The 14365-nt window shown below is 37.0% G+C and overlaps 1 protein-coding gene and 1 long non-coding RNA gene across 2 annotated transcripts; one reads left to right on the top strand and one right to left on the bottom strand.

Moving 5' to 3' along the window:
• Positions 1-2278: 2278 nt before the first annotated feature.
• On the bottom strand, positions 2279-6770 carry chst2a (carbohydrate sulfotransferase 2a). Its single transcript, XM_039661292.2, has one exon. The coding sequence runs from the start codon at positions 6229-6231 to the stop codon at positions 4837-4839; it is 1395 nt and encodes a 464-aa protein (XP_039517226.1). The 5' UTR covers positions 6232-6770; the 3' UTR covers positions 2279-4836.
• Positions 6771-11777: 5007 nt separating this feature from the next.
• Positions 11778-13263, top strand: LOC148981401 (uncharacterized). The gene is made up of 3 exons (XR_016168502.1): positions 11778-12137; positions 12772-12934; positions 13082-13263. It is a non-coding gene; the product is annotated as an uncharacterized LOC148981401 (long non-coding RNA).
• The last annotated feature ends 1102 nt before the right edge of the window (positions 13264-14365 follow it).

The raw sequence follows: 14365 nt of genomic DNA, 5'->3' as shown, positions 1-14365 counted from the left end.
TTTCTTCACAGTGCCAATACTTGATCATGTGATTTGTTTCAGCCTGCTACAAAGTATTTTCACTTCACCTCTCGTCTCTTTGTGCTTTATTTTATTATTTCTCTCAGCATTATATTGTAGAGAAAAACCATTGTTGCCGTTTTTGAATATTTGGCCTAGATTTCCATTTAAAAATTTGCATTCACTTTCTTTAAAAATGTGTATAACAAAAAATAAAGTTATGGTTCATTGATCACGATGGCTCCATAGTAAACACATTATTATTCAATGTAAATCTCGAAAGATTTTACACACAAGGTTTATTATATAACCACCACTCTTTAAAATGCAAATATTAGTTTCTGCTTAGCATAAGTTACTATTATGTAAAAATGTTAGTAAAATATTGTAAGGTTTTTGAAAGAAGTCTCACCAACTTATTTCTGTGACGGAAAGCTGAATGTTCAGCAGTTCAGTGTCACGTGATCCTTCAGAAATCATTCTAATACGCTGATTTGCTGCTCATGAAACACTTCTGATTGTTATACATGTTTGAAAACAGTAATTTTCTGTGGAAAGTGGGTTTTTATTTAATAGAAAGTTCAAAATAACCATTTTTTTAGTAGATTTTGTAATAATACCGACCCCAAACTTTGGCATACGGGACCAATTTGAACAAAATAATGATCATGTGTTTGCAAAATCATGATTATATATTATAGTGTAACTACATTAGAAAGTGGTAATCCTAATGGACAACATGCATTGTTTAATTTATGATGACTTAACTACCAGTACCTTAAAATACTTTTATTTGTAAATGTTACGTTTTGGTTTTATGAAAAATATCACCTTTTAAATCAGATGATTTTTAAATCAAGGAGCATTTCCAATAGCATAAATTGTATAATCATGAATTTAACTCGTATTATAGACTACTGGTATGACAGCTGTTTCAAATTATGATACTCATTTCTCTGGAAGAGCAACTCAAGCTTGACGAAGGCATCCTGTATTACTGGAAGTGAAACAATGTCATCATGAAGCCATACTTTGTTTTTTCTTCTGTGGTTTATATCACCTCATGTTCTGTTAACAGGATAAGAGCACAGACATGCCGACGGGCCAGAGCACTTGCCGGGACCCAAACTGAGCGCCAACAGTTCTTCAAGCCAAGCCATTTAGCACCCAGTCCACATAAGGCCCCCTGCCCCGACCCCCTCAGGGGCCTCCCCACCCACAGCTGTGCAAAACAGAGGCCGCTCTTTCTCTCTCGCTCGCTCTCATACACGGCTGCGATGGCAACCACTTCAGAGAATCAAGCATTCATAGTCACTGGATACTCCTGGGAGACAGACTGATTGTACAGGATTTGCTACAGTTGACAGTTTGCCACTATTTAAATGCCTGTACATACTGTAGCTGATGTAATAGAAACAGAGCCGAAGCCATTGATATTTCTGCCGTTTGGCTCTTAAAATAGTTTTTGCTTTGGTATACAGATACAGACATCAATGCGTAACGATAGTTTATACTAACATACACACACACACACTGTTCAAATGATATGGATCTTAAAGGATTCGTTTTTTTTTTCATGTTTTTCATGTTTTTAAAAGAAGTGACTTATGCTTTCCATGGCTGCATTTATTTAATCAAAAATACAGTAAAAACAGCAATATAGTGAAATATTATTATCATTTAAAATAACGTGTATGTATATCCATCCATCCATCCATCCATCTATCTATCTATATATATATATATGAAGAGTTCAGCAAAAGCCTCTAAGTGCCATTTGAAATCTTCTTCTAGAATTATCATTTTTATCAAGCTTGTATATTAAAGTTCAGTATTTTTACTTAAATGGCAATGAAGATTACTAATTGTCATTTAAGTGAAATTACTGAACTTATACAAGCTTGATAAAAAGTATCATTCTAGACGAAAATTTCAAATGGCACTTAGAGGCTTTTGCATCTGAACTCTTCATATATATATATATATATATATATATATATATATATATATATATATATATATATCAGTGTCACATGATCACAAACTCAGCACTGTCACAACCATTGTTGCCATTTTTGAATATTTGGCCTAGATTTCCATTTTAAAGTTTGCATGCACTTTCTTTAAAAATGTGTAAAAATAAAATATTTTATTACGTGTCTATATTATACTTTAAATTGAATTTCAAATATTTGGTACGATTAGTGTGCACACAAGATACATTTATGGTTAGTGATCACTATGGCTCCTAGTAAACAAACAGAAGTGAATCTCGAAAGATTTTACACACAAGGTTTATTATATAACCACCACTCACCGCCTCATATTTGCATTTTAAAGTTAAAATGATTCATGATTTATTATTATCAATGTTGGAAATGATTCATGATTTTTTTCCCCAGGATTCTTTGATGAAAAAAAACAAAAAAACACCTTCAAACGAATATTTTAAAATATACCTACTCACATTAGGTTTCATTTGTTAACATTAGTTAATGTTTTAACTATCATGAACTAACCATGAGCAATACATTTGTTACAGTATTGGTTAATCTTTGTTAATGTTAGTTAATACAATTCCAGCTGTCTATTGATTGTCCATGTGTGTTTAACAAGGTAAATGTTGAAATTAACATTAACGAGATAAATAAATGCGGTATAAGTAGTGTTCATTATTAATTCATGTTAACTAATGAAACCTTATTGTAAAGTGTTACCAAAAATATTCTAAAGTATGATAACCCTATTGTAAAACTGCTTTACATCATGCGACAATCATAAGGGCATAATCAATAATAAAGAGATAATGATATTTCGAAAAAATTCAAACAAAACATATTGTTACCTTTTCAGCAACTGCGCCACTTTGAAGTTTGTTGTATTGAAGCAAATTTGAATTTTCACAGTGAAAGAAAACTTCTAGAAGTTTGCATTCTCACTCTCTTTTGAATGGAAGAGAATGGGTCCTTAAGCATAGTGTTAAAACTTTGTGAGAAAGTGAGTTTTCAATTTAAATGTGTCAATGTGCCCATGCAGTGATTTAAATGCCAAGTTTAAAAATTAAAAATAAACTCAGCCGTGAATCTTGATTGAGTGTATCTTAAATAAAAGAAGTGAAGATAGTGTGTCAAAACGTATTTGTATACTTTCAAAGTGAAGCAGCTCTTTCTCTGCTGGCGATGCTGCATTTCTTTTTAGATGTTTTCAAATCTATATACTTGCCAAAGCACATTAGAGAAGACGTTTGCAAAAATCTTCGGAGCGTCACAAAATTACAGCTTAGTTTAAAACAGACTAATGTGCCGGGAATGAAAATCACGTCAGAGTGCATTACTACTGGCCACATACCAATCAAAGCAGAGCCAAGAGTGTTATTCCTCCAAAAACATTGTAGATAACAAAACAAATGCATCAAAAAAAAGGGAAATACAGACATCCTGCATGTCGTTAAAGTGGAAATGAAAGAGGTGGGAGAGAGTTGCTCTCAGGCCCTCTTGTCTTATGAACCACATAATACATTGTTAGGTCATTTCTGTTATGCAGTAGCTTTAAAGCTCTGTTACTTTTAAAGGGTGTAAACAATTTTTTTAGAAATATTATCAGGTCAAGATCAAGCACCTATTTAATTACAACATAGCATAGCAGGATGGAAATGAAGAGCTAGTCAGCCATTGCTCAGAGACTGACTGTTATATCTTACATAAGGGCGATCTTTGAAAGTGTCGATAATTTCATTTCCGTAATTGTATCAATCAAGATTGAATGTCGAGTGAAACAAACCTAATGGTATCAAATACATTGCTAATAGTGATACTGTTGTGTTTTCTGCTCACAATGGTCATTTTATATATTTATATATGATGACATTAAGGAGCTGAGCTGGCTTTTGTTAGTTAAAGTCATACAATAAAATATGATAGAAAGTGACAGACAGACAGACACAAAGATAGATAGATAGATAGATAGATAGATAGATAGATAGATAGATAGATAGATAGATAGATAGATAGATAGATAGATAGATAGATAGATAGATAGCAAAAGAAGATATTTCTAGGAAATAATGTATAAGCTATTTCAAATCAATATTGTATGCACAGGAAAAAAATATATATTTTGTTGCTCAGAAGAAAGAAATATATGTATGTTGAGGGTATAAGTACAGAATTTTCATTTTTAGTTAAACAATAGTCAGACAGATAGATATACAGATAGACAGGTATATAGCGGGTAGATGGATGGATGGATGGATGGATAGATAGATATATAGATAGAAATTTGTCTATACAGTGAAAGTAATTGGGGTCGAAAATCAATTACATTTTTTTTAATATTTTATCCATAAAAATTAAGACATGATGAGACATTAAAATGTACTGCATAACCAGAATGACATGCTTTTAAGTGTGTTAACCCAGAGCCAAAGTCTACAGGAACTAGAGCGCATCTCAGATGATTCGTCAAACCCTTTTTTTTTTTTTTTTTTTGCTTTTTTCAGATAGTCTCTTTTAGTTTGCACAGTGCTGAAAGCAGTGAATGCAACAACACACAAAAAAAAATCTAAATCTTTTGATTAAATAAATATCTTGGCGTATAGCTTTAATGACCAAAGACACGTCATTCACAAAGTATGTTTTTTTTTTCTTATTATTTTGGTCAAACAAGGTGGCGATGCAACAGACAATATTCTGGTCCCAACAGACAGTAAGTGGGATGATGCAAACAGATACATTCCACTGAGCCATTAATAAGCATTGAACATAAATATCAGTTTGTACAAGAATGCGGCTGTCGTCAGCGCAAAACGCAAAACATTGAAACGTCTTTGGCTGTGGTTCATATTTTGGGCACTGTCATTAGCGGCCTGCTCAAATCCTTGGCCTCGCCGGCCGTGCGAACACGCAGGTATCCCAGCAGAGACATGGCGTGCTGACAGTACTCCTCCACCTGTCTGATCTGCTGGTAGTTCAGCACAGTTCTCCAAGCGCTGACCGCCTGCGTCGCGTTCCTGGACGATACGATGAACGGCTTGGTGGAGGCGTTCGGTCCCGTCGTCATGTTCATGGCGAAGACCTCAATTTCGTGATTGGCTGAAAGGTTGACAAAGCGATATGCATTCCGTACCGTTTTAACGGGATTCTCCACCAAGTCCTCGTAACGTACCGTCATGTATTTGCCTTTGAACCAGTTGGGGGGGTGAAGAGCAGTTTTAAGAGTCCTAGACGTCTGCTCGCAGATCACCTCCATGGCTCCGATGGAGTGGTAATCTGAGCCGTCTTTTTTGTTCATTTTGTGGTTGGGGTCCACGAATGGCACACGACGAAGCTTGGGGTCCCTGCTGCGCACGACTTGCAAATTCTCCCGGATGAGTCCGTGTCTAGATTTAATCCTGGAGTTGGCCACCGCCCTGGGGTCTCGGACCAGGTGGATGACTTTCAGATTCAGAGAGGGGTCCTCCATTAGAGGAGCCAGAACGTTTACATCCAGAATGCGAACTCCCTTTATCACTATGGTGTTGTACTTCAGGCACTCTTCCTCCAGCATCTGAAGGCTCTGCGGAGGGCACTTTCTACACACTTTTTCGTCCACCATTCCCACCACGTCTTTTCTATAGGACGAGCAGAAGGGGTAGGAGCAGATGACCTTATTGATGGCGGCCCCAAACAGTCCAAGAGAGGTTATGTTCTTCCCCCCGGGACTGTTGTATAACTGAAAAACGGAGAAATCGCACCTGTAAAGAGAGCTCAACATGTCCCGGGCTGCTCCTTGGAGGGACACCGCGTCCCCCGGGTACAGCTTCTGCCAAATATGCCACATGGGCTCATACAAGAAAAACACATCAGGGTTTTGGTTGAAGAGCTCTCCGAAAAACGACGAGCCGGACCTCCAAGTGGTCAGCACGTACACCAGCTGGCGTTTCTTGACCTGCGGGGCTTTGTAAAGGTAACGTATGTCGGATCTGCTTTGGAAGTTCACTCCTTGCACCGGCTGGTTGCATTGCTGAGGCTCTTTGGTCCATTTGTAATTAGCCAGGTTCAGCATGGTCAGAGCCACCAGCAGAAAATAAGCCAGAAACATGATGATCTTCTTCCGCCGTAGCACTTTCATCACAATTCCAGGGTTGGCTATTATTTTGGTGTGACTTCTCGTGCAAGACTTGTGTTTCCTTCCAAAGCCAGCATTCTTCTCCCATGGTGGTGTGAATTTTAGAGGGTAGGGTTTGTTTTTCATTTATGACACAGGAGAGCCAGTGGTGTCTCAAATAGAGCTGCAGTTTATCACATGCAGAGATGATGATGATATGGAAGAAAGCGTGACATTTGCCCCAAGTCCATGTAATCGATTAACGATTGGGGAATGCGTGGGAGAGGAGGGGATGCCCGACCGACGCTCCAAAATACGGAGCGAAACGAAAACAAACCGCACCGCAATGCGCAGGGTTTCATCCGGATATCACACAACGGATGCCGTTCGTATTATTTAACGGCTCACAAAGCGAACTCGAGCTCATTTCGTTTCGCTTACCGATGAAAAGCGGCGGGGTCTCCTCCTGATAACATCTCTCGTCCGGGCCACGGGCTGGGGTAAAATGGCGATATAACGTTAGATGCGTGCGCGAGCATTTGCGCTCAAAGGGAAAGAAAATCCCGTAAATAGAAAGTTCCTTTTAAACACACGGAATCAAAAGAAAGCCATCTCCAGTCATTGTGGTACCCAGTCTTTGCTCTGTTGTCCGGGCGTACGCTATAACCGATTGGTGCTGCACGAATTAAATGATAGAAGAGGAACACAAGTCCCGCCTCCTTTAAGCGCTGAATGGTGGAATCAGGAGCATCTAGGCGTCTACGAACGACGCTATTGGTTCCTGTCTTAGTCTGTCAAATCTCAATGGTCACAAGCCCACATAGCAACATGATGCGATGTGTATCACGAAGAATAACATTTGGAGAGTTCAGACAATAATAGCTATTATAGTCTTGCAGTATGTCTGAAAAATTAAGTATAGCCTATCTTTTTATAAAGTATCCCTTTATTTTAAGATTTTAAAAAGTCACATGGATGCTGTGTGTTCTGTAGACTATAGGATTTGTTGTCAATTATATATATATATATATATATATATATATATATATATATATATATATATATATATATATATATATATATATATATATCATATATTTGATGCATATAGCCTATCCTCCTGAGACCCTGAAAAAAAAAAAAAAAAAAAAAAACATTTGATCCCCCCCCCCCCCCCTCCATGTCATTACTTTTTTTTTTTTTTACAGTCATTACATTGTTTAGAGCATACAACACAAATTTGGGAAAAACTTTTGTGAAAAAAAAAAAAAGAATGTTTTTATAATTATGCTATTATATGTCCTCTGTAGTGGACATCAGTTGTTTAAAGAAGAAAAAGGCATGAAATAACATATAGGCAAAAACAATGTTTTTATTTTATTTTTTATGCAATAGGCTACATTTTTGATTCAATATTTTTTTAAACAAACGTTGTATAAAGATGGTTCTCATCCAGCCTTTGTTTTGAAAGATATAACGGAATTAATTGATTCACCATTTTATTTTATGCAATATGTGGGCAAATTGGCCTGGGTATTGCCAATTTGACATGCAATACACTGTATCTAATTTGCATATTAATGTGTTCTCGGGGCAACATGTAATGAAAAAAAAAAACTGTATTATAACGGGAGTAGGCTAATAATCGGCAACATTTTCATTTGGCCCATACTATTTCATTGGAATATTGATATAATGTATTTCCCTATTCACTTGCGTCTCCCAAAATGGCTGATAAACAATGTTGTCCTGTTGTCCTCCATAAAGTTTTCCTGAGATGTTGATTTATGACAAACAATTTGATAATTAGTCAGATTTAAATAAATAGTAATTAAAAAAAATATATCATTTCCATAAAAGTGATAGGCCTAGGTACATTTGATCACTAATGGATGTCAGTCATTTATAAAGACCAAGGAGAAGTTGTTTACAAACGTCTATTCCTTAGTCCCAGGTAGAGGTTATAATGCTACCTATAATGCTTTTAATAAAAGTTTTCATGCATCATCAAATCCAGCCTTTATTTATGATTTGGCTGGGCTGGATGGTTGGTTTGGGTTCAATTGATAAATATTGAAAACTGAGTATTAAAACAAGGATTCTTTGGGATTAAAATAACTGAAAGCAGATTTGTTTTGTGTTACATAACTCTAGAACAACACAGGAATAGTTAATTCACGATAAACACACTATCAGAGCCTGTCCTTGTAACTCTTCTTTGCAGTTAGCGCCACCTGCTGTTTGTTTTTCTCTCGTGCGCGCGCTCACCGTGCTCTCCACTTTTAGCCTTCTGCGTTTTCACCTTTAGACATTAAAATATTCAAGAATAATTGAGATGAATAAACTAAGGTTATAGTGCAGAAAAAGTGATGATATTGCCACTATCATGTGTGTTTGTTTCTGAAGGGAGATTAGGATAATACAGTAGGCTAGACAGGCCATTGCAGCTGCGCATTAGGCTGGAGTCATGCCATATTGCGAAGCAAGTTATTGCTTCAACCCAAAAAAAGTGGCGTTGTTTGGGAATGAATTTGGTGCACAGAAGGATTGAACTCTGGTCTTGACTTTCTCTTTCTTTCTCTCTTGTGACGCTGTCATCAGTAGGCCTAGTTGTCCATTCATGATCAGTGTGTGATCTTTGCGATTTCCAGATATTTTCCAAGATATTTTCCGTTATAGACCTGCATTAGAAGAAACCCATGGCGTTAATCACAAGAGGACTCCACAGGATATTTTTGTGGACCAAGAGATCAAATAGCACAATTACAGGTGAGATGGTTTTGCTTTGTAGGCTAGAGTACGATGGAACAGTATGGATTTGGCTGTATTTGATGTATTATATGTTTTCCCCTCACTGCTGCATCTACTGAATCTGTGTGGCTAAAGTCCATTTTAAAATCCTTTCCATACGTGTATTCTATTAGAGTTGTAGCCTAAGTAATCTGATATGATGATGCAATTGGCAAGGGGAATTGTCTGTCATACAGGCTGATGGATTGTTAAGTGCAGCTACAGATGCTGATCAGGGCAATACACACTTCTTTACTTTCTGGAACTATTAACAATACTAACAACAACAACAACAACAATAGTAATAATAAAGATAAAATGCTAGCCTATTTCTTTTTTCATCTGAAGTCATTTACCACGTGATGATGTTACACTGCATAGTAATAAAAACAACAACAGTAGTTATTATTATTATTATGATCATCATCATCATCATCATCGTTGTTGTTGTTCTTGTTTGAACCTTTGCTTTATTATTGCATCATATCATTTAGCAAAAAAGTCACATTTTGTCCAACCTCGAAACAACTGTTTAACACAAACCTTTAAAAAATTGTTTAGGTATGTTTAAAAGTAGTTTATATTGCCACTGCATGCCCCCTGCTCCTGTAAACTCAACCAAAACCAAACCAATCCAACCAGGCCTTGTTGGTACCATGATGCTGATCATCAACTCACTCTGCCAACTCAGGCTTTGAGTTTGGGTAGGACATCAGTAGCGAACAGCCAATCACATGCTGAGAAAGAATGAAACTGCGATTCATTTCTCGCGAGAGAAGCAGCGCAATTCACTTCTCTCTTTTGCAGAATATTACACGATTGAAAAAAAAAAAAATTAGAATTTAAACAAATGAACACAGCAGGAAGAAAATATATGTCTATGAAAGAGGATAACTAAAAGAAAAAAGTCTAAAATCAGTGCAAAGTTTATACAGTTGATAAAGGTATAGAGAAAATTGGACATTTAAGCTCACATGTAGTCATTTTATTCTTTATCTTTGATTCTAAAGCGTATTTATATTAGCTTACCTTTACATATTTATTCATTTAAACTGTGTGTAATAATAATTGATCAACTAAAATTGTACATGTGTGGTTGATTAAGAGTGTAGTAATTACATAAATAATATTTAATCATTACATAAAGGATATACAGTGTGTGTGTGTGTGTGTGTGTGTGTGTGTGTGTGTGTGTGTGTGTGTGTGTGTGTGTGTTTGTCTTTATCACATAGTGGGGACCTCAACCTGTAAGCCCAGTCACAGCGTGGGGACCACAAGTTTTGTGGGGACCAAAAACCTGGTCCCCACAAAAAGAACCTCATTTTCAGTGAAAAGAAGGTCAATGACATGCCCTGTAAAGTTTTCAGGGGTAACCTCACAATGCATAAAAACCAACGGTTTGTGCTTAGGTGTGCTTAGGATGGGGAACTCGGTACTGGCCACTAGTGGCACATGATGGTATAGCCTCAACACACTTTTCAATTTCAGAACACACACCTGGCTAAAATGCGCATGTGCCACGTCATTGACGTCAACCGTTAACGATGACTTAATTAATTGCTAAAGCTATGCTCATGTTAAGGAAACTTAACAAATTAATTGCTAAACAGGCTATTTTTTTATTAAGTGCTGAATAATGATAACATTGTATATTTCACTGACACATGAATTTTCAAAATGTAGACATTTCCAAAATAGTTACATTAAATAAAGGATTTTTGCAACCCTAAACATTTGAATACATATATATATATGTATATATGTGTATATATATATATATATATATATATATATATATTTTTTTTTTTTCTGCTTGGCACGTCAAAGGAAAGATACGATTGATTTTTAGATGATTCGATTGGTTATATTAATTAAACGAAGTTAAGTTTTAGAGGGCAACATAGGTCCGGCTTTTTTCCCCACTTCATATCCATACGCCCATCCGTACTCCACACACGAGGAGAGAAAAGGACGCCATTTCGGAGTCAGCGTGAGGTGACAAGACTGGTTTAAATATAAAAAGGTAAGTTATGCCTATGTGACTTAAAGATTTATTCCAATTTTATACGATTTAAGTGCAGAATAAAAACGTTTAAAAGCATACTAGAAAAGCATACTTAACGTTAAGTTACATGTTTTACTCTTGGCTAACGGTGACGTTAGCTAACAATTAAGTAGCTAATTAGTTAACACCAACAATTATGCCAATTGACTAAGAAACGTTTTAGCAGCAGCAGTCAGTTTTAGCAGCAGCAGTCACTAAATTTATTCAGTTACCAGTCGTTTTAACTGTGTTTCAGAATTGTTCTCTATCAATTTTCTAATTGACAAACACAAATCACCTGGCCGTTCACATGCATGCACGTGCTAACTTAATCATGCACTTTCCGAAAAGTGATCGTCTGCTGAAAACTGATGTTTGTAAGGCTTAATTATGACTAATATCTTTGTTTATATTTGGAAAAGGGCTCTATAGGCTGGTTAACATGACTCACTACCGACTTAGATATAAAATGAAGAGAATTTTACAATTATCCTCATGACTGCATTGTTTTACTTGCTGTACTGATAGGCCTATCAACCAAATCAGTCCTTTTTCTGTTAAAATACTTCTAAATGGCCAATAAAACAAATGAAATTAAGTATTTCACTTACCAGAAAATGATTGAAGCCTTTTCTTATTGACTGAAAGGTTATTTCTGCCCAGAAATTAGTTGATTTCATTTAGAAGAGCTATATTTATATACAGTTATTAGCTCACCTAGTAATTTTTACCTCTTAAAATACCTTTAAATGGCCAATACAACACATAAAATGCAGTAGCCTATTTCACAAAGCAGAAAGTGGTTGAAGAGACTTGGCAATATAGCTCCAGCAGACAGATGTCAGTTTTGGGTGGATGATCAGTTTTCGGCATGACAGTGAATGCCAGTACATAAAGGCAATGTCTAGGGTTGATACCAGCAGGTAAATTGTCACATATCACTCCAATAATAGTAAGCGTCCTGTGCATGTAAAGTGCTAAACTTTGACCAGAAGCAGTGTCCTGTTATACTCCAGTGTCTAATGTTAAGATAACATAAATAATTTTAAGTGTAAGATTTATGGGGCTATTGGTCTAAAACTGCACTGTTTTTTTATTGTAGGATTTCCAATGGCCACACGAAGAAGAAAACCACCAACACAGGATGCCATAGAACATGCTGTGAAGGCCCTTGACAAGACAACAGAGTTAGAAGTGCGATACATTAACTCTTTTAAAGGTATGTGCCTTTTTTATGATTTTTATTAGTTTTGATAAATTGCTGTTCACTTTATTGAAAGCACTTTAACTGAGTACAGCAAAAATAGACTGGGCGCCGAAACCGCGCTTCACTGCTGCTCAAGTGCCGCTCCGGCTGCCGGTGTGAATGCACTCATTGATTAACATGCTCAAGCGACGCTCCTGCTCGACACTCCGGTTCCCGGTGTGAATGCACTCATTGATTAACATGCTCAAGCGACGCTCCTGCTCGACGCTCCGGTTCCCGGTGTGAATGCACTCAATGATTAACATGCTCACGCGACGCTCCTGCTCGACGCTCCGGTTCCCGGTGTGAATGCACTCATTGATTAACATGCTCACGCGACGCTCCTGCTCGACGCTCCGGTTCCCGGTGTGAATGCACTCATTGATTAACATGCTCAAGCGACGCTCCTGCTCGACGCTCCGGTTCCCGGTGTGAATGCACTCATTGATTAACATGCTCAAGCGACGCTCCTGCTCCGTTTGTACTTATTGCTTTCCTTAAAAAAAATCGTAAATCGAATTAAAAAAAAAATACAATATGATATTTTATTTTTAGGCCATATCACCCAACCTTAGGCTGCAAAAGTGTAATTATGTGTGTGCACTAGGTCGAGGGGTGTTTGCCAAGTCCCATTTCAGAAAAGGAGACTTTGTGGTGGAATACAGAGGAGAATTGATCAATTCTGAAGAATCTCAGAGGAGGAGGAGAACATATCACAATAGATGTGGTGTTTTCATGTTTGACTTCTACTGGAAAGAAAAAACATGGTGGTAAGGCTTGCCCATCAGTCGAGTTCATATCGCAAACAGATGTGTGATAAAAATTGTCTTGTTTTTTGCAACTTTAGCCATCATGTAATTATAATGTAATTATACTGAGCCTAATCTGTACCTTTTTGGTTTGTCACCTTTCAAAAGTATTGATGCAGCTAGAGAGGATTCCAGTTTTGGGCGTCTGGTTAATGATTGCCACAAGAATCCGAACTGCAAAATGAAGAGGGTCATAACAGAGGGAAAACCACACCTCTGCCTATTTGCTTTAAAGGACATCACTGAAGGAGAAGAGATAACTTATGACTATGGTGGAATTGATTGGCCTTGGAGGAAACAGGTTTGTCAAAAAATGTTGAATATTGGCTTTGTTGTAAAAAAAAGTCAGAATGATAGTTTTATTTTACCCAGATTTAAACCAATGCTGATGTTTCTGCCTCAGATTAGTTTTGGAATCATGGAATCATCATCTAAAAGACCAAATCAATTTAACAACTTTTTACAGATATACATTGTGTATATTACTCTTACCTCATGTGTCCTAAAACAACCACAGTTTCTTTGTACCTATTATTGAAACTTCTAAAGTCTAAACGTATACATTCTACATCATGTGTCATTGAACTTTAGATGAGTTTGCTTTCTCCAAGTCATACTAGCTCTTGGCTACAGCTGAATTCAGTCATGCCACACTTCATTTTTACTACTTCCTCGACTGTGATGGTTAGAGCTGTCTTATAGCAGGCAACATAGATATGACAGAAATCACAGCCAACTTAAACCCATCAAAAGTAACTTGGATTTAGCCTCAGATACAGGAAACATGTAAACATTGCCACCACATGCATGTCTCCTGTGTCTCACATGTGTTAATGTTGTTTCCACTGAAGTAATGCTACTGCTGACCATCTATTCAATAATAATGTTAACTCATTCTTCAGGACAAACCATTGGATGCCACTGAGTCTTCTGAGGCTGACCTCTTCAGAGCAACAGAGCAGACTCCTCCGAGATCATCCAGCTTCAAGACACAGGTACTAGTCGGTCTCTTTTACTGTCTTTCACTGGTTCCTCCTTTAGGTTCGAACCTTCTACTTTTTTAGTTTCGAGGCGTCTTCTTAATTGTTAACTTCTTCATGGAAGTACATTTTTAGATGTGTATACATCAATGTATATCCTTAGTCCAATATAAACTTCTGAGCACATTCTGGTTTTTGTGGTTTCATGGGGACCAGTCAGTAGGACCAGTGTTTAGTGGCGATCACTCCTTGTGATACACACACTTGTCAGGTCTCTTGCCATTGTGGGGTCCACGCTAACTAAAAATTAATGTAGACATTGGAACACTTCATTGACTCTTTTCTGTCTAGAAGTCTAAACGTATACATTCTACATCATGTGTCATTGAACTTTAGATGAGTTTGCTTTCTC

This window comes from Pimephales promelas, chromosome 5 (assembly GCF_988280905.1).
Source record: "Pimephales promelas chromosome 5, fPimPro1.hap1.1, whole genome shotgun sequence".
Taxonomy (NCBI): domain Eukaryota; kingdom Metazoa; phylum Chordata; class Actinopteri; order Cypriniformes; family Leuciscidae; genus Pimephales; species Pimephales promelas.
The sequence above is the reverse complement of the archived record's forward strand: the minus strand, read 5'-3'. Positions and strand labels throughout refer to the sequence as shown.